Source organism: Daphnia pulex, chromosome 10 (genome assembly GCF_021134715.1).
Source record: "Daphnia pulex isolate KAP4 chromosome 10, ASM2113471v1".
In the NCBI taxonomy this organism is placed as follows: domain Eukaryota; kingdom Metazoa; phylum Arthropoda; class Branchiopoda; order Diplostraca; family Daphniidae; genus Daphnia; species Daphnia pulex.
The window spans coordinates 15,066,784-15,086,752 of NC_060026.1; the positions used below are offsets into that span (position 1 = coordinate 15,066,784).

Genomic DNA, 19,969 nt, shown 5'->3' on the forward strand with positions numbered 1-19,969 from the left:
ATGGTATAGTGGTTATAGCATCTAGCGTTGTATCCAAATGTCCCGGGTTCGATTCCCACTTCCGCCACATTGTCCTCCACTGTTGTTCCCCATATCGCTCTGTATAATATAACCATGCATGTACTAACCCATACTAAAAACCAACTTAAACTAACTACTAAAAATCTACTACTAACTAACACCAACAACTAATACTACTACTAACCAACACCAACTACTAACATCCTATATGCGCGGCATATATATAAAAACACCTTAGATAAATTCGTTGGGGCAAGTCAGATCGATTATCATCGTAAGACGTGGGACACTCTTGTACGCCGTAGTACTCGAGGGTTGGCTACTGCTGTACTAGACCGGTATGAGAGATGGCGAACCCACAACGAAAAAACCTTTTGAATTTCAATTTTTTTTAACGACATTACTAACTCGGCAGAAAGATTTGCGGTAAAATTATACAAACGTCACCGTTTTCCGAACTTTTCATCACCTAACACCGCCCTTCCGAATTTGTCAACGATCAATATACAGCAAGTACGAATCCCCACATTTAATCCAAATTCTGACAGCTTCGATGAAGGATGGTCACCTCTCCAGTCAAGAAATCAACCAACCTTTTTTGCGGTTTAACACGTGGGCTAAACTTTGAACGCTTTGAGCAAGTGGTACGGTTTTCCTTTCGTTTGCCAAACCGCAAATGGACGCTAAGAGACGCTGCAACCGTCAACATGATAGACACGAGTGAACTCGCGAGTTTTAACAATTGAACTTCTCCGTTTTCACTGTCTAAATAAAGGAACTGAAATATAAGAGAAGAAATGGCTTGCCTTTCAATCCCGGCTCCTCACACCTGATCCTATTAAATCCCAGAGTTCTTCAAATTATTCATCCAACGATGTATGCGTTGAAACTCTACAGCCACCATTTCCGTTTTCCGGTTCTTCGAATGTGAATAAAAATCAGATGTCAGTATCAGAATTTCTGTCCGAATTTTTTAGTAATTTACGTTCGTTTCTTCCAGGGGGATGCGGGGTGAGATTTTCACCAACTCGTGGACAGGTCAACTTCTAGGAGTAAGACGGGCTATCAATATTTTTCAAATATCAAAACTTGACGTCCAGCCTTTTCTACAGTGACTGATAGTCGGAATTAAATTTCTGATCCGTTAAACCTGTTGAACAAATCAAAAGTTAACTAGATTAATAAACGGAATGAAAATTTCAACATTTTAGATTCATACCTGCTTCTGTTAGGATGGCCAAAGTATGATAAAGCTGCCGTTTCATATCCTGTCGAAAGATATGAGCGGGCAACTGCCATAATTTCTCGACCAAATACATAAGGCGGACTGCGTAATGCTGGACCAATTTGACGACCCGGCTTACATGACGTTGAAGTGAACCATTAAGTGCAATCCTAGATAGGCTACAATGTGATGAATTATTTTTATTATATCTACAACGTTTTCCTATTTGCTAAGATACCTTATCAAATGATCTGCTCTAGGACGGCACATATTAGGCATCGACCCAAACTAATTAACCCAAACATTCTACCAAGTTGCGTTTCTGACGAGATCAGAAACGCAGGTAAATTCCTAAAATTCGAAACCCATTCTCTTCAATCTACGCTTTGTTGAAATTAAATAGATGCAAAATTCTAGTAGAAATTGCTTGCCTTTCAATGTCCTTCAGACGTGATCCTAGTATATACCAGAAATAATCGAATCACTCGTCCATCGGTAAATGCGTTGTAACACTGAAGCCAACATTTCTTTCGTGCTGTTCGAACTGTGAATCAAAATCGGTCAGGATAAATAAATGTTAGTCTCTCAATATCGGCCAAACATTTTGATATTATTACGTTGATACTGTAGGTCTTGACACTGCAGTCTGCCCATTCTAGATCCTCTGCAACAGGAATATCTCCCACAGCGTTATTGAAGAGTGGCATTTTCTCCGGAGTAACTCAGGTGAACTTCTAGGAGTATGACGGGCTGCCGTTGCATTTTTATTGAGTTGATACAAAACTTGACGTACAGCGTTTTCTACAGTTCCCGAAAATCGGGATTAAATTTCTAGTCAGTGAATCCTGTCGAACGGATAAAACATTAATTAGAAAGCCGATACGAAAATAAAAACATTTTATTATTTGTACCGGCTTATTTGAGGATGACCAGATGTCGATCCAACTGCAGCTTAATATGCTGTAGAAAGATGTGTGAGAGCAGTTCCTTAATTTGCCTTTACCAATGAGCAATCCTGAAATAAAAAGAATTATTTGAATTAATTAACTTCCTAAATATAATTTAATTTAATTTGTTATGTGTGTTCATATTCTGGACTGGACAGTAGTAAAAAAAAAAACAATTTCAATTAGGGGTTGACAAACACTTGGAATTTGGAAAATTTCCACGGCTATTTTCTTTTGCTACAGAAGATTGCTATACCTTTTTATCATTTTAAATTTAAAAAAGGATGTGGGATGCCAAACATCAGTTCTCCGTTACCACAATGTTTTCTTATAGTCGCTCATATTTTAAAATGCGTTAAATTTAATCACCGGGAAAAGATTTTTCAAAACCAACGGAATCAAAATTGATATCAATAAACACTTAAGTTTGAGCAAGGCAACTCAATCGTAGGCTACGTGAAAAAATTGTAGAAAACACCTACCCCAGACGCACCAAATTTTTAAATGTGAAAACTGCGCGCCTTAAACAGCTCGAAATGGACTTGAATAGGTAAAAAACCCAAGACTGATAGGTAAAGAAATTTAGATATTCTTTCCTCTCTCTTTTGTATAACTAGCCGTAGGACATTCAAGTGGAAGCGCGTAACGTTGTGTGCAGTGGAGACTGGAGAAATTGCGGGGATTTCAGTTGGCAACAGAGAACAGACAAGCGCCAGTGTTGAACTGCTGAACATGAGTTGCGGATGGCAGTTTGTTTGTTTTATTTCGCAACTTTTGTCACGAAAATAATTTGAGTTAAATCCAACGAGTTGTTCATCGTTAAATTGTAGTGAGTTGTTAGTGTTTGGACGGTGGGTAGAGCAAAGTTAAACCAGGAAAAGCGAGACATTTACCGAATTGTGGTCAACTCATGTTCTACTGCTTCGTAACATTCGTTGACATTTCAGCTTTGTCAAGTAGAGACTGGCAGACTGTTAAACTGGAAAAGAACAAAAGATGATGAAAACTTTAAAATTTCTGTGCGTTATTCTTTCGTGCTCCTGCGTCACCGGTTTAGTGTGGCAATGCAGTCCTTTTGGAGATGGAATGTGATCAGTGGATAGGTAGGGTTCATTTCGTTTCAGGTTTCATTTTCCTCAGGCGCTGGAGAATGGCCGTGATGAGACTTTGCTAAGCACGAACGAGACAGGAAAAGAAATCGTTTCGGTTAAGACTGACGCATCACAAAACTTCGTGTTATTAAATTTGGCCTTCAGTTCATACCGTCACCTTTTCAGCTGCTCTTCACCGAAGCACATCGAAAGATCGGAGTTCTGTTTCAAAAGTAGTAAAAATTAAACAAAAATAAATACAATTATTAAACAAATAATCCTTGTTATAACAATAAATTGTCAATTTCGTAAATTTCAAATGTCATTCACAGATGGGAATTTGGTTGTCATGGAAACTGACAGTTGCGTCGATTCTTCTTCAGGCAGAATACCATATCCAGGTAGGATAGTGCCAATTAGACTCTCATGAATGGCTTCGATTAAAATCAACTCATTTAACAGGAATGGAAAACGGAGTTTTACTTTTGACTCAAATCGAAAATGGATATCGAATGGCAAAACGCGCCTAAATTTGTAGGGGAAATGATGACAAATTGTTGGCAAAAAGAACCAAAAGAAAGGCCGACCTTCTCCCAACTGGCTGACGTAATAGAAAAACAAATAGAGTCCGTTGTCGGCATCGATTATTTAAATTTAAATGGAGCAGAAAGTGGAAATGGCCTAAGCAGAGAAATAATCGATCCTACCATAACGGATAGTTAAGAATTTTTTTAAAATGGGACAACGAAATCGCCTTCACCAATAAAAGTCGACTTATTATCTGTTATTAACTTTATGTTTGAATTTTTGCAATCCCTAACCCAACATGACGCGAATAAACTACCTCCCTCCCTTATACTTTAGTCCATTTACCTTTTTTAAGGGGATGAAATCGTATCGTATCAATGGAAGAAAATATCAAACAGTTCCGAGTGCGTCGATCAATGCCATCGTGTTAAAAGACAGTCACTTTTCTGAAAATGATGCGGATGCCAACGAATTAACCGCTCGATTAAATTCCCTGGACTGTGATTGGCGTTCACGGGTGGAGAGCCACACCACTGCTTTGGTGAATAGACGGGAAAATCGACCGAAAGCGGTTGACGAAAAGTTGGAAAAATGTCAAAGGCAAACAAGGAGGTTCATAAACTAGTTGATAAACGTTTTCGACTAGGATGTCTTCTCTTAAAATAACTTGGTAACACTAAAGCACCGAAAATGTTCTCTAGGCGGCCCTAACAATAAAAAAACAAATGGAAAACCAAACCTGATATCCTGCAGATGATCCTTGACTAGTTGATCCAACGTATTCCCCACCAACGGAATGGAGTTGATGGACCAGACTGTTGCTGCTGAGGCAATTCGTATCTACCGCCGGAAGGATGAGAGGTGGATGATGATGCTGGATCACTACCGTTATTGGTTGATGCCGACGAAACACTGCATTGAGGATGCTGCCAGATATTCTAGTTGAATAGTTGTCACCTCAAGAGTCGGTTGGCAACACACGTTCAGTATTAACGGCGACGAACTGGGTCATAATGGGACACGGAACTATCTATAGTTGTAGGTCTAATAAAAATAAAAAATTCTGTAGTGAAATTGTTTGACCCATTCTTCATTTAGTAGAAATAGAGAAGAAGATAAATCGCTTTCATAAAGCCGCTGATGTGTTACCCAGCTGGTCCTTTACCTGATGTACACCATTTCCCACTGTCGGCAACTTGGTCCAACTGTTTAAATTATAACCTGCGACACGGCAGAGTCTCCAAGTGTTCATAAATGTAAAGCTCTGCAACCTGTTGAACCGAACCAAAATGGACACGTCAGGTGATATGTAATACATTTGAATAGCTGTGACATCATGCAGCAGCGAAAGAATAATGAATTTCTTTTACCATTTGATCATTTGGGTGCGAATGTTGCTCCAACAAGTCATGACAGTCTCTTTTCACTTCAGTTTCCAACCGATTAACATCCGGATGATTGCGGATGGTGGCGTAAAGTATATGGGCTGCGTCTCTTCATGCGTCGAGCAGACGCGCTGTGGTCAAACATGCGTATCAGACAGCTACAAGAAATGAGTAGTAGGAGACCTACAATAGATAGAAGGAAAAAATGTTCTTGCTTAAATGTGTAATTAAGTTTGCATCCATAAGAGACCATAACCATTTACAGGATAAAAGCTATTGTTTTTTTTTCTATCACTCACATAATCAGCTGCAGAATCTGCGTCATCTTCTCGAAATTCTGACAAAAAATCCAACTTTTTGGATCAAAAGTTGTGGATTAGATATAAGGTAAGCAGCAAACGTTCCAATTGACTACCTCATGATTCATCTACAACAAAAAAATCTTTAATATCAACCTCATTTACAATAAAATGTGTTCACAATGGCCAATTTATATTACCTCTTTTTATTCTACCTGGTATGCATGACACGTGAGTGTTGAGTGGAAAATCTTCTATTTTCTCTCTTGGCAAATTTCAGTCCAAAAGTTTTCAGAAACAGAATTCTTCTCATAGACTGGCGACATTTTTCAACTGCAATTTTTTTTTCTTGAAGTGCAACTAAATATCTGGCTTGAAAAGTTCAGACAGGCTCAGGTTTGGGTTGATAATTATTCAGGATGCATGTGGCTAAACTATGAATGATTCAATTCACTTTTTTAGTTGTTTGTTCTTCATCAGCAGAAGCTACTTGAACAGTTCTAAGGTATACTTGCAAGGCTTGGTCGCATTCTGGTTATTATAAATTTTGTTACAATTTAATTTTGCTTTCACTTACTTCGATTCTTGTAAAACCACTTATATTAACCACACACACGAAGGAACGCAGAGCTGGAACCCAACGTTACCTAACCAACGCGCGCAAATTACCAACACTTTCAATTTAATGAAACGATTGCTAATGCGAATTGGGGCACTTAATCAGTCGGCAATTCGCAATTGAAATTACAATTCGCGATAGGTACAAAAAAAGTTCTTACCTGCTGCCTTTACTTTGATGAATGTCGTGGGGTTGGCTCGGGTGAGTAGAATTTTCTGCATATTACGTCAACGCACAACTCTACAACCTCAATCTCAATAGAATCAAACAATTAAATGGTTCGCACTTTGACACAACAACACTATGAACTGATTTGGCTCACCCAGACTTGTAAGTCTGTTGCCCAACTGTTTCCTAAACAACGAAAGTAGTAGGTATTAGCCACTTAAGTAAACTAATTAAGTTGTTGAAATTTTTTTAAATTTCTTTTCAGCTTTTTCATTTTAAATTCCATTAGACCATTAGGTTGTAGTAAATTAGTACTGAACAAAATTTAAAGAGTTTCAATTTTGCACTGCAGACGAACATTTATGAGAACCGAAAAGCGGCGATGACAAATTAAATCAGCGAAAAACCGAAAAAAAAAAAAAAAAAAATTTTCTTTCTTCTTTTTTGTTTGCCAATGAAAATTTGAAATTGAATTTCAGCAATTTTGATTTTTAAATTTATTTGGTGTGACACTGACTGACCTTACAAACTAAAACCGTATGTTTTATAGTTACGTGAGAGAATGCCTTCCTAAGTGACCCTTATCTTCTTTCAAATACTTATTCCACGAACAGAACAGTGAAACTCAAATGTGGATCTTTAAGTTGAAGTAGAATTATTAGCTGCAAACTTTCCGATTCAGAGCAGCGGCTGTAAGGTATGGCAGATAGGAGCACTGGATCGGTCCTGCTTGTGGCATCAATCTTGTCTTAAGAAAATCAATATCGATCTTAACTTATTAAGGAAACCAAAATTCACACTTCTCTTCCTTGTCCACCTTCTTTCGCCCTACAAAGGCTACAAGTTCAATCGCCCCGTTGGTTGCTGCGGTGTATCGGCAGTAAATGGTTCTTCCACAGACTAAGATTGGTTCTTCTTTGGGCTGCTATTCGACACGTTACTGCTGTCAAAATCGACAATCAAGAAATCAATGGCGAAATCAAGGAATGACACTGGAAGAATAAGGAAATCATACTATTATAAGTCACTACCTTGTAATGCGTATTGTTCGATCCGATGCCACAACTTCAAGTATTTTTAATGTCAATGTTGTGCTTCCGCCAAGTGGAAGAACCTTCCGGTAAAATACTATCCGGAAGTCCGCACAACGAGGTTTCTTCATCCATGCCATTGTTTCATCGTTCACAACACCAGCCGGCATAGGATTGGCACAGTATCAGCGGAAACGGCCCAGACTCGCTAATAAGATAATTCTAGACAAAAATTGAAAGTGAAGGGGGGAAAAATGATTTAGTCGTCATGGGGCGACAGCTAATTTACACACGCCGTTCATACCAAGGCTTCGTTCTCGGAAGTGACAGGAAAAAGCGCCACTTTGGTTTACCACAAAATCGGACAGAAAAGGACTAAAGGAAAATTTCTTACCTTAATTACCTTATAATGCGTATTGTTCGATCACTTAACTGCAACTCGTCCGTCTGAATAAAAATTCAGCCACCACTGGGCCAAATCGTTTAGCAGATATGTGATCTTGGTCGTGATTTACTTGTCGGCGATACATCGTGGCCACGCTGCTCTAAACACTTCCAACACCGAAGCAATTGTGTAAACCCTGTTTAAATTTGTTCCCGGTTTTGCGGTTTCCCAATCTTTGATCGGAATATTTGAGCCGTTTTCCAACACAACAAAATAAAGTCAGACAGAGACTTATTTATTCTTCACTTGGAACCAGCTGGCCCGTCGGCATTAGGAGGTGGCCATGTAGAGAATGCAGCAGTCTGCATAATAATTCCGTAACCGGATCTGCCTCGGACGTCACCAATCAGCTGCCCCAATTTCTAATGAACAAATAATTAAAGAGACTTTACAGTAATTTTTTGGTAGCTGCGAATATTTGCTGCAAAAGCCTAACCTAACTTATTTAAAAAAAAATAACATACTAAATTAATTAAAAAAATCTCTGCTGTACTTACGGATTAACTTGTCCTTATTATGTGTTTTTCAATGTACAGTTCCGCAACTTAACTTGAGTCGGTTGTTGATTCGTACTACTAAAATATTTTCATGACGTCGATAATTTTGTTTGGGGTTTTACGTTGTTTGCAAGGCTATCGTAGAACGTTAACCTTGTGGCAATGCAGTTCTTCCTTTTGGAGATGGGATGTGATCAGTGAACTGGTAGGTTTAATTTCGTTTCAGGTTTCATTTTCCTCAGGCGCTGGCGGATGGCCGTGATGAGACTTTGCTAAGCACGAACGAGACAGCTGGAAAAGAAATAGTTTCTGTTAAGAATAACGCAACACAAAACTTCGTGTTCCATTTTACCTTCAGTTCATACCGTAACACCTTCAGCTGCTCTTCACCGAAGCACATCGAGAGATCCGAGTTCTGTTTCAAAGGTAGTAAAAATGGAACAAAAATAAATTCAATTATTAGACAAATCATTATTATTATATCAATAAATTGTTATGTTATTTCGTAAATTTTAAATTTACAGATGGGAATTTGGTTGTCATGGAAACTGATAGTTGCATCGTTTCTTTGTCTGACAAGTTTGGCTTCATCGTCTGAGCCTCGCGAGGATAAAACGCCAATTAAAATTTCATCCGTGAAATTTGAATCTGTTTGTGTTAATATTTACGACAGTCAAACAACTAAAAACAACAAGAAAATCTATTTCTACTCGCCGATGGCTCTGCTAAATCACCTGAATGTCATTTCTATTAACAATAAAACGAGCACCCATGGAACTCTCAGTGTCAGTTTTCGCATCTGGAATCAAGAAGTAAAAAAAAAAGTGGTCGAACAACTCAATCAGCAGTTCCCCAGTCAAACTATTGAGCCCAGTCACGTGAAAGTCCTTCCTTTCGACAGTGTCAGACTGACCAGCAAAGTGCAATCTGCTGATTTCTCACTGACTAATGAGTGGATTCTGTATGACAATCAGCAATCACTCAGGTTTACCTTGATCTGCCCGACACCGGAAGATTGCGGTCGAGTGAGGACTCAAATGCTAAAATTTCCTACACAATTTGAACATTTGCAACTTGAATTTAATCCTAAATTGAACGACGGTGCGCTGAATTTAAAAAACTGGATAAACAAAAAAAAGTTTAATTTAATTTTTGAATTTCTAGATGATTGTGTCAATGATGATGGGGTTATATCTGAAGAAAATAAATTGCCAGCACAAGACAACAAAGGTATTAAAAATGGATTCATTCTGATTCATTATCACAATTCTATTCGCGAATGAAATGGCCCTAACATAAAAAATTTACATTTTTAGAAACAATGGCAAATTTTGAAGCTAAATTTGCGAAAGAGCTAATCGCCATTAGGGAAGGTAATATACATAAAAAATTAATTAATTAAGCTGTAGAAGTTAAAAATGTATAGCCTATTAATTTTTTTAAACTGAAAGGTTTTACAGATTTAAAAGAATTAAAAACAAAATATTTTGTGAATTTCAGAAACTAAAAAGGAATTTGCAGCAATTTCACAGATGTTTTCAGATAAAATTAAAGTCACTGAAGAAAATCTCGCAGGTAATTTCAAATTATTGTGAACGAGATTCTTTCTTTTTCTTGCACGAGTTTTTTTTTACATTCCACAGCGGGACTTATTTTGTGTGATAACCAAAATTAAATTTAGCATCTTCTAATTAATTAATTTAATTAATTTCTAAATCGCTAACATGAAATCAAATTACGACTAAAGTCTAATATGAATTTTCCAGTGGTACAACAGAAGTTGGAAATTACCCAAAAAGAGTTGGATGCCACCAAAACATTATTGACCTCAACAACATCGAGCACAAATGCGGATGCGGTCATTGCCGATTTGACAACAAAATTAAATGGTAAATGATAAACTTAAAGTTTGTTTACAATATACGATAAATTAAATTGTGAATTAAATTGTTTTTAACAGCCCGAACGAGTGAAATAGTCGACATTGGTAAAATGCCAACCTCGTGTGCGGATCTGCAGCATATTGGACATAAACTGAGCGGATTCTTTTCAGTCAAAGGAACGAAAAAGATGGAAATGATTTACTGCAACTTTTTTGCCAATCAAAATGGTACGTCTTGTTCATGTTTCCTGGTTATTGTTTGTCTAATTCTTTTGTTTTACAGACAAACAAAAATGGATCGGATACGCCGACGTCAAATCTGCGCCCGTCCATTTCTACGTCCAGAGAAATTCGCCATTTAACACAATTAACACTCCGATTCCGTTCGATTTGGCGGTGGTGAACGAGGGAAACGCCATGGATTTGTCATCAGGGAAATTCACGGCACCGCGACCGGGAATTTATTTTTTCTCATTCGCGGGACTGGCGCGTCTTAAATCTGAATTATTGGTTTGGTTTTGGTCTTCTCTTTACTTGAACGGGAATCGAATCGGGGAGAGTCATGTTGAAGAGAGAAACGTTCCCGTTGATCAATATAGTCCGTTGACCCTTCAGTCGACGCTCAACTTGAAAAAAGGCGATCGAGTCTGGATGATGATTGGTTATTCTGGTTCAGACTCGTATTTGGTTGAATTCGAAGGTGACCACTCGACCCATTTCACGGGTTTCATGTTGGAGGAAGAAATTATGGCGTCCCTTTGAGGTTCAACTTCATCGGCGATCACGAACCGAAAAATAAAATGAACGTCGACACGAAAATTTGGGGAGGAGAATTTTAAGGGGGAAGGGAAGATAATTCATTCGATTTTAATTCATTAAGGAGCGGGCATTTCTGTACCAAAATTGAACTGTGGATGCAAATACATTTAGTGAATACACAAACCGAATTTCAAAATTCTATCTGTAAAACTCTAGACGTTATAATTAAAAAAAAAAACAATTTTGATTGCCAAATTATTACAAAAAGTGAGAGACCTTAAAATGGGAGAAAATTCATTCGCGTTTAATTCGTTTACGGTTTGGTATTTTCCCAAAAATTCTTTTACTGATGAATTCAAATTTCGGTTCTGCACTCGTCCAGAAAAAATCGCTTTTCTAACTCTAAAAATAAGGGCAGGGAACATGAAAAACTCATTTTGATTGCCAGATATAAAAATTGATTTTATTTTTAATTTTTAAATTTCTCTTGGAAATTGGAATTAACACGAAAACGATGCAACTACACATCTCGTTTATATTTAAGAAAGTTTTTATTATTTCAATTTGATTTACATAAATTTTAATTTCATTTTAATAAACTTTTCTCACGGACGCAGCAGGTCGCAAGATGAGAAAAATAAGGGAAGGGAAGAAAATTCATTCGACTCTTATTCATTAAGGAGTGGGAATATTTTTACGAAAATTGAACTGTCGATGCAACTAAATATTTTTAATGCACACACCAACTTTCAATTGTCTACCTGTAAAAATGTGGGCGTGGCAAGTAAAAAACCAATTTTGATTGCCAGATTTAGGCCTATAAAAGGCGCGTTTGATAAGAAATAAGAGAAAATTCATTTGCTTCTAATTCGTTAACGTATTGGAAATTTTTCAAAATTTCTTCACAGTTCCATGCTTATTATAGTTGTGCATGGCTGAACACAAATTCACGCGTTTATCTGCAAAATCAAGGGCAGGGATTTGAATTTGATTAATCCCCCTTCCCCAAAAAATTTAAACTTCAATTTGATTGCCGATCGCAGCTTCAAATCACATTAAAATTAAAGCTGAAACGCTCATATATTTAAAAACAAAAACAAAAAATTTCGGGACTAAAAAAAAATAGGGAAGGAAAAAAATCGATCAAATCTAATTCGTGGAGGAGTGGGAATTTCTAAACGGAAATTGAAATGTGGATGCAACTAGACATTTTTAATTCACAAACGAATTTTCGCGGTTCTATCTGTAACAATGTGGACGTGATAAGAAGAAAACCGATTTTATACTGCCCCATTTACAATATAGAGGGTGGACTAGAAATGGGAGATAATTCATTCGCCTCGAATTCATTTACGGTTTAGAATTTAAAAATTAAATCAAAATTGCACATAGATAAACCGCACGCATAGCTGAACACAAATTCGCTTGTTTATCTGTAAAATTTAAAGGCGGGGGACGTGAATCCTCCAAAAAATTTCTCAATTTGTTTTCTTGTTGCAGCTTGAAATTAAATAAAATCATCACGAGAAAGAAACTCTTTTAGTGCCTAAGTATCTCGTTTATCTTTGGTAATTGAATTGAATTGCGTTTCACTTTTTCGGTTTCAATTTTCAAAATTTGAATTTCACCCGCCACAACCGCCTGAAAAAATGGACAGACGCGCCATCTATTCGCACGGTGTGAAAATGACGAAAAAGCAACAGCCGTTTGAAAATGAAAGGCCAACTTTTCAATTTTAATTTAATCATGTCGTAAAAGCTAATTGAACGATATATTGCTGATGCGAATTATGGCACGTGATCAGTCGACAATTCGCAATTGAAATTAAAATTTACAACAGGTACAAAAAAAGTTCTTACCTGCTGCCTTTACTTTGATGAATGTCGTGGTGTTGGCTCAGGTGAGTGGAATTTTCTGCATTTTGCCAAAGTGCCAGGATCGGTAATTCACGGTCTCTGAGGGCTTAATGGTGATGATTCCTCTGACTACGTCGATTCGGTCGATTGAAGCATTTAACAATCTCTCTGTAACTAATCAGCTCGACATTGACTGCGAGTCTGCGACACTAATTGAACAACAGACGAATATTCGCGAGAAATGGGAAGCAGGGCTGCCAATTCATGAAGCTCGACTCTGCATAATAAATGTTTGACGACGCAGCCTAATAAATGTTGACAAAATTACAAATAGCTGCAAATAGCAAATAGTTTTTGACAAATAAAACTGTTGACTGAGATCTACGGCAAAGGTAAATAATTAAAAATTGTTTAAAAGTACAGTGCTGCCAACATAATAAAATTCGTGGCACAACAGTCGTCAGGCTTTTAGTTTTTTCGCTACAGTGAAACATTTCTCTGCCCTTAACCTGACAATGCGTGATTAAACATGAAGGTATGACTCATATGAGCGGAACAATTTGCAATAATATATTCGGCCAGTTGGACATGGCCATGGCCAATTCAAGAAAATGTGAAAACCCTGGCTCACGGTTATTAGAGCGATCAGTTAGTCAGTACAATCCTCCTCAGTCGATAACGATCAACACTGAAATTTAATTTGCATTGAACCCCGAACCGCTACTAATTTTTTTTTCAAAAATTCGTTTTATAGCCGGTGTCAAAATGTTATTGTTTTAGGCCACCGACTTTATCAACCAAATGAAAACCCCGAAATATCAAAAATTGATTAGTAATAACTAACTAATAAGAGAAGGAAAAATTTTCGTAGGTTGCGGTTTGTGGTTATTCGCAACAACTCAACTTGTGCTGGTTTTATCCAAGGGTTTCGTGCGGTTGCGCAAGTTTCTATTTGACGCCAACCACCGATCATATCAATATTTCAAAACGTTTCAGAATTACCAGCTATACTTTTTAGTCTTCATTTCGACATTTCGCAAAATAATTACGATCAAATAAAGATACAAACAGATTATTAATCAGAGCACGTTTGTTTTTATTTGTAATTTGAATTTGAATTTCCCGGGTCGTGCGTGTTTACGTCATCTGGGTTGATGCGCATGCGCCAGTTTTTATCGCGCGATAAATAGGCTACGCACGTGACTGCCTCTCGACTCAATGTCACCTACAATTGTCCTTCAGAAAAACATACCCCAGTGAGAGAGCTAATGCCGGCCAACGTCTATTTTAATAACCCACTTTTTCAAAGTCTATTTAATGAAACTTCAAATACATTTTTTTAACTTCTCGGAATGGTGGTGGTGGAACGCATAGAAATATACCGTTGCACTTGAGAGACTCGTTCAAGGACATAAACGGGACTTTATATAAATTCTCCGCGATCAGTCAATAACCAGTTCCCAAGTTCCCGCTAGGGTGTGTGTGTGTGATGGTAACAACGTCGCGTCTCATAGCGGCGATAGCTCATTGTCTGCCGGCTCTCCCAGTCTGCCGGTCACGCCGAAATTGTGCTAGTCGAAAGTCACGTAAAAATAGTTACTCGACAGAAAATAACATGGACGGCAACGCTTTCCTCACAGAAGATGCAGCTTTTCTCAATCTGCAAAAGTACTTCCAGGAAAAAGGAAAAGATTTGAACATTCACCAGCTGTTCGTGCAGGACCCAGAAAGATTCAAGAAATACAGGTACTACTTTCACGTCCCTTTTTTTAAAAAAAAAACTATATTTATAACTCATGTTTAGAGCTGTCGATGTGTCGTGAATATTTTCTATAATTGTTGTTTACCTACTTTCTTTGAAGCATCAAACTTGCAACCCCGCAAGATGGTGAAATTCTGATCGATTTTTCCAAGAATCGTGTGGACGCCGAGACTTTCAAACTTCTTCTCGAATTGGTAACATTTAATTTTGTTTATTAGTTTATTTACACGTTTGGGTGTGGTTGATTGGATATAAAAATAGATTGGCAGGACATTGGCTAATTAGTTGCACATGTATTTTCAGGCTAAATCGCGAAAGGTGCAAGAGTCTCGAGATGCCATGTTCGGTGGAGAGAAGATCAACTTCACGGAAAATCGAGCTGTTTTGCACACGGCCCTGAGAAATCGAAGCAGCCGGCCAGTCCTCGTAGATGGCGTTGACGTAATGCCAGACGTGAGAGCCGTTCTTGATCACATGAAAGAATTCTGCAGCGAGGTATAATAATAACTGACTTTCAATTTCTTAAATGCCCTTCACAATCAAATGCATTTTTTAATTTCTAACCGTTTTGACACTTCAGGTTATTTCCGGTCAATGGAAAGGATATACCGGCAAAGCTATTACCGATGTTGTCAACATCGGAATCGGTGGATCGGATCTGGTATAGGATTTTTATTAACAAATTTTGATTAGTTATTTAATATGTTGATTTCTTTAGGGCCCTTTGATGGTGACTGAGGCTCTGAAGGCTTATTCAGTCGGACCCAACGTCCACTTTGTTTCCAACGTGGATGGAACTCACATCGCTGTCACGCTGCAGAAGCTGAACCCGGAAACAACTTTGTTCATCATCGCTTCCAAGACTTTCACCACCCAGGAAACCATCACCAACGCCGAATCCGCCAAAGCTTGGTTTCTAGAGAAAGCCAAAGACGTAAGCATTAAAAACAACTTGACGTACAACCGAAATCACGCTCTAATTTATCCCGTTATTTATTTTAAAAAGGAATCGGCTGTCGCTAAACATTTTGTCGCCTTGTCTACAAATGCCACAAAAGTCCGCGATTTTGGAATCAACGAAAAGAATATGTTCGGATTCTGGGATTGGGTTGGTGGACGCTACTCACTCTGGTCTGCCATTGGTATAATTATTCGTGATGAGCATTATTAATAAGGTTAAGGTTTGTTAACTCTTTAAATTTTAATTCTAGGCTTGTCGATCGCTTTGAGCATTGGCTTTGAGAATTTCGAAAAGTTGCTAGACGGTGCTTATTTTATGGATCAACATTTCTGCGAATCTCCATTGGAACAGAACGTAATTATTTGTGTGTGGCAATTTGTTTTATTGGCGTGTTATTAATCAATAGATTTGGCTCTAGGTTCCGGTTATTTTGGCGCTACTCGGAGTGCTGTACGGCGATTTTTATGGTGCCGAAACACACGCTTTATTGCCCTACGATCAATATCTCCATCGATTTGCGGCTTACTTCCAGCAGGGTGACATGGAATCGAACGGAAAGTAAGGCCTTCTTCATTCAACATTTAATTTCTTTTTCAAGTGATTTAATTTCGAATTTTGTTTGCGATTGATCTTTATAAAGGTATGTTACACGAAGTGGACGACGTGTTGAGTATGCTACCGGCCCAGTCGTGTGGGGAGAGCCGGGAACTAACGGACAACATGCTTTCTACCAATTGATTCACCAGGGAACTCGGTGCGTAATTTCATTGTTTTAGTTCGTGATTGATTCATTTCGTGACCTTTTGTTATTTGATGGATAGATTGATTCCGGCTGATTTCATCGCTCCAGCTCAGTCGCTTCACCCGATCCGCGACAAAATCCATCACAAACTCTTGATGGCCAATTTCTTGGCCCAGACGGAAGCTCTCATGAAAGGCAAATCATCTGACGAGGCCAAAGCCGAACTTTTGAAATCCGGAATGGGCGAAGGTAATCGAAAGTTCGCGTCGTGCAAAGAAATTATTTCCCGGTGGGGTCTCTCGGGGCCTGGAAGCTTTTTCACTTTGCATTTATTTGACATCTGATAAATTGATGAAATTGTTCTGCCTACGAAACGAAATTGACTGTAAAATTTTATTGATTTGTTTTTTCCAGATGACGTGCGCAAGATCTTACCTCACAAAGTCTTCGAAGGCAACCGACCCACAAACTCTATCGTGGTGCATAAAGTCACTCCTTTCATCCTTGGTGCTCTCATTGGTAAAACATGAAAATGTCTAGGACTTTTGTTTCACGGTCTTTGAATTCTATATTGGTTCTTGTTCTTTTTCAGCCATGTACGAGATGAAAATCTTTGTCCAAGGTATTATTTGGGACATCAATTCTTTCGATCAATGGGGGTAAGAAGCTGCTCTTTTTTCTAGTTAACTAAATAGGCCGATAATGTAATTGCTTTTAATTTATTTTAGTGTTGAGCTTGGTAAGCAATTAGCTAAGGCGATTGAGCCAGAGTTGGAAGGATCAGGTAAGACACATCAAAGGCTCGTTCAAAGTGGATGGATTTTTAATTAGTTTTAATTTTAATTTCAGGCGAGATCTCCTCTCACGATTCGTCTACTAATGGACTGATCAACTTCATCAAGAGCAACGCATAATCGATTTCGGATTGACACGCCACCACTGAAACTCCGTAGAAGAGAGTCAATCAGAATCATTCATTTTGTTTAGGAATATCGTTCAACTTTCAATGTTTTCCCCCCTCTCAAGTTAAATTCTTTTTTCAATAATTATAATTGTGTTGATTTTTGTTGACCGACAATAAAGGTTGGATTGGTACGAGGTATAATATAGTAATAATTAATCGAAAGACCCGCTCTGTATTGTTTGGTGATTAAGTTGATGAGGGAAACTGGAGTATAATCAGAAACAAACGATTAGGGACGAATCCTTTGTCGCTGTTATCAAACGGGATCTTTTCGATCTGGTTATTCTAGTACAATAGCAACCGATAACCTGTGCGAAAATGTCAGCGATGAGACTGTGTATTACATCCGAGCCATATATAAAGCAGTCGTTAAACGAGAATGATTGCTCAACTTTCAGTCATGTTGTACACCTTAGACAAAATGGACATAAATGGAATATGAGCTGATGCTTGTTTAAGTTCACGTGTCCAGGAAAAGATAAACATCCCAAATTGTTGTGAAAGCCAAAGACGTAATCTGAATTAATGTTCCCTCAACTCATCAACAGTTAAAACATGGAATTTAGCTTTGTAACAGCTTCATGATAAGATGTGAGATAAGGATTGGTGTTATGAGAATTATCAGACCAAAAATTTAAAAGGACAAAAATCTGTGTTGTGGACAATCAGGTCCACGGCAAAGATACGCAATAAATATAAAATAAGTAGGCCTAAATAACACACAATGTATGCTGACAACTCAATTAAATTAGAGTTCCAGCAGAGAGCTAGTGAGATCTTCAACATCCGGAGGGACAGCGCTGGCCACTTGACAACAATTCTTCAATGTTTCCACTTCGTACATTGTGGCTAACTCGAGAAGCTGCTTGTAGTCGGTGTCCTTGCTGGCGGAGTTCTCCAACGAACCAGTGTACAGGAATTCCAAGAAAAGTTTCACAGTATCGAAATCGAATTCCACCCCAAATGTAACGATAGATTTCGTTGCGTCATTGCTGGCCTTGTTCAACACGATATTCAAAACAGGACTGCGAGCGGATAGGATAATCCGATGGGCTTCCATCACTTTAACAGTTCCGACAAATATGTCGACATCCGTCAACTTTTGCTCTGTTGCGGCTAGCCATAAATCCTTCAACCAATCGTCTTCCATCATCTCGTAATAATAATTGCCGATCGTACAGACCGTTTTGATGTCGAAGTTGAGTTGATAGGTGCAATTTATATTGCATCTGATTTCTTGTTCCAGTTGGACGGTGAAGCGTATAAGTAATTCTTCGTTGCTTTGCTGTAACTTTTTCGATTCCATTTTGAACCACGGTTTGTTTGTGTCCAGGCTGCAATAAATATCCTCAACTTTTAAGCCGAAGCTGTGATGCTTATTGCATGTAAAATGAATCACAGGTTTAGTATAGGTCTCATAGTTATAAACATGTTGATACTCGGATTTAGTAATGGAAGCGACAAAAATGTCTTCATTTTGATATCGCATCACACATTTGGATTTTCCATCCCATTCCAACAGTTCATTTCCAAAAAACTGAAAATGGCACCTAAAAGTCGTCGTCGTTAGATCAAAAAAGATTTCCGTGTCTTTTTCCGGCCTAAAATGAAAGAAAAGAAAAGAAATTTTAATTATCTTAACGTAATCTTATAGTCCTCCTAAAGGTAAAGTAAAATTACTTGATTTGGGAAGAAGGGGGTATTTCAAGTTTTGTATTAGAACAAATCAGGAAGTCGGCTATTTGTTTTGCCTCTATTTTCTTTAGTGCGACTTGGCACAAACTGATTAGAGTTGTTATCTGATATTGAACAGCCAACTTGAGCAGATGTTGATTTGCTAGCGATGACATTGGTTCACCCATGTAGATAAAGTGAAGAAAGTGCTCCACAGTTGAAGGTTCCACTCCATCGATTCGAATCTGATGACGTCCTTCTCTCACCGGTTGTTCGTTCGTGAATTCGGCCGCAAACACGGGACTGCGCGCTGCCAAAATGGATTTGTTCGCCAATAATGTCTCGCCTTTCACGATGAATTCAACGTCGGCCAAATTTGGATTTTCCTTGGCTGCCCATAATTGATCCTTGCCAAGACGATCAGACAGACGATAAGAATATTCGGGAACGTTTCCTTTGATGCAAATTCGAAACACAAATGTTCGTTGCCCAGTGACCATTTTGTCAAGCTTGATCGTGAATAACTGAAGACTTCCGTCAATGCCAATTTTATCTTCTCTGTTCATTTGTGTCATCGTTGCTGGACAGGTGTCGGCATCTTCGACTCCGTACATGACGTCCTCCACTCTCATTCCGATTTTGTTGAGATCAGCAGCCAAAAACAATAAAATTGGCGATGGGGTGCAGTTCTTCAAACCAACACGGAATACTCGTTCACCACGAAACAGAATCATTTTCGACGCAATTGTTTTCGGTTCTTCATCGACAACATTCAAGATCCACTGATACGGCACAATCATCTGGGCAGAGTTAGACATGACGACGTATTTCACGACACTATAGTGATTAACAAAAATACATTGCGTTAAGTATTTACTTCTACATTTGCCATAAAAAAAAAAAAAAAAAAAAAAAAAAAAAAACAAAAAACATTTCTATTTACCAACAGATAAGACCGGAATAACAAACGAAAAGGCCCGCGAAAAGGTTACTGAAAAAAAGTTGTTGCCTGAGAAGACGAAGAGCCAGCACCTTATTGACTAACCGCTGGTCGACAGAGAACTGAGATAGAGAAAATCGTCTCGACTATTTTCCCCTTCAGCTATTCGAATT

At 38.2% G+C, this 19,969-nt stretch overlaps 3 protein-coding genes and 4 long non-coding RNA genes across 16 annotated transcripts; 2 read left to right on the forward strand and 5 right to left on the reverse strand.

Annotated features, from left to right (window-relative positions):
- Positions 1-827: 827 nt before the first annotated feature.
- On the reverse strand, positions 828-1,596 carry LOC124205450. Of its 2 annotated transcripts, none has more exons than XR_006879327.1 (4): positions 1,485-1,596; positions 1,241-1,416; positions 1,007-1,171; positions 828-940 (listed from the first exon to the last, which is right to left on the reverse strand). It is a non-coding gene; the product is annotated as an uncharacterized LOC124205450 (long non-coding RNA). The 2 variants fall into 2 exon arrangements; XR_006879326.1 differs by having other exon boundaries at positions 1,241-1,425.
- A 76-nt stretch (positions 1,597-1,672) lies between these two features.
- LOC124205451 lies at positions 1,673-5,426 on the reverse strand. Its single transcript, XR_006879328.1, has 9 exons — positions 5,183-5,426; positions 4,978-5,083; positions 4,552-4,856; positions 3,457-3,506; positions 3,243-3,363; positions 2,687-3,172; positions 2,158-2,261; positions 1,864-2,091; positions 1,673-1,790 (listed from the first exon to the last, which is right to left on the reverse strand). It is a non-coding gene; the product is annotated as an uncharacterized LOC124205451 (long non-coding RNA).
- On the forward strand, positions 3,357-11,093 carry LOC124205446. 4 transcript variants are annotated; one of them, XM_046602890.1, is made up of 8 exons: positions 3,357-3,517; positions 8,781-9,357; positions 9,421-9,486; positions 9,573-9,629; positions 9,757-9,831; positions 10,023-10,145; positions 10,217-10,366; positions 10,422-11,093. In XM_046602890.1, the coding sequence occupies exons 2-8, from the start codon at positions 8,781-8,783 to the stop codon at positions 10,898-10,900; spliced, it is 1,527 nt and encodes a 508-aa protein (XP_046458846.1). In that variant the 5' UTR covers positions 3,357-3,517; the 3' UTR covers positions 10,901-11,093. The 4 variants fall into 4 exon arrangements, with proteins under 4 accessions (XP_046458846.1, XP_046458845.1, XP_046458844.1 ...); XM_046602889.1 differs by lacking the exon at positions 3,357-3,517 and adding an exon at positions 8,543-8,682; XM_046602888.1 differs by lacking the exon at positions 3,357-3,517 and adding an exon at positions 8,543-8,682 and having other exon boundaries at positions 8,781-9,486.
- On the reverse strand, positions 5,872-6,506 carry LOC124205452. Its single transcript, XR_006879329.1, has 2 exons — positions 6,074-6,506; positions 5,872-5,996 (listed from the first exon to the last, which is right to left on the reverse strand). It is a non-coding gene; the product is annotated as an uncharacterized LOC124205452 (long non-coding RNA).
- LOC124205448 lies at positions 6,766-8,782 on the reverse strand. Of its 6 annotated transcripts, none has more exons than XR_006879321.1 (5): positions 8,609-8,782; positions 8,257-8,547; positions 7,315-8,121; positions 7,084-7,226; positions 6,766-7,009 (listed from the first exon to the last, which is right to left on the reverse strand). It is a non-coding gene; the product is annotated as an uncharacterized LOC124205448 (long non-coding RNA). The 6 variants fall into 6 exon arrangements; XR_006879322.1 differs by having other exon boundaries at positions 6,766-7,012; XR_006879324.1 differs by having other exon boundaries at positions 6,766-7,223.
- A 3,116-nt stretch (positions 11,094-14,209) lies between the features above and the next one.
- Positions 14,210-17,320, forward strand: LOC124205453 (glucose-6-phosphate isomerase-like). The gene is made up of 14 exons (XM_046602892.1): positions 14,210-14,499; positions 14,616-14,709; positions 14,819-15,010; positions 15,096-15,176; positions 15,234-15,449; positions 15,522-15,657; positions 15,727-15,830; positions 15,895-16,034; positions 16,117-16,230; positions 16,298-16,467; positions 16,633-16,737; positions 16,811-16,877; positions 16,947-17,002; positions 17,068-17,320. The coding sequence occupies exons 1-14, from the start codon at positions 14,243-14,245 to the stop codon at positions 17,130-17,132; spliced, it is 1,797 nt and encodes a 598-aa protein (XP_046458848.1). The 5' UTR covers positions 14,210-14,242; the 3' UTR covers positions 17,133-17,320.
- Positions 17,321-17,488: 168 nt separating this feature from the next.
- LOC124205454 lies at positions 17,489-19,687 on the reverse strand. Its single transcript, XM_046602893.1, has 2 exons — positions 18,863-19,687; positions 17,489-18,783 (listed from the first exon to the last, which is right to left on the reverse strand). Exons 1-2 carry the CDS (start codon positions 19,672-19,674, stop codon positions 17,931-17,933), a joined length of 1,665 nt encoding a protein of 554 aa, XP_046458849.1. The 5' UTR covers positions 19,675-19,687; the 3' UTR covers positions 17,489-17,930.
- Positions 19,688-19,969: the final 282 nt, after the last annotated feature.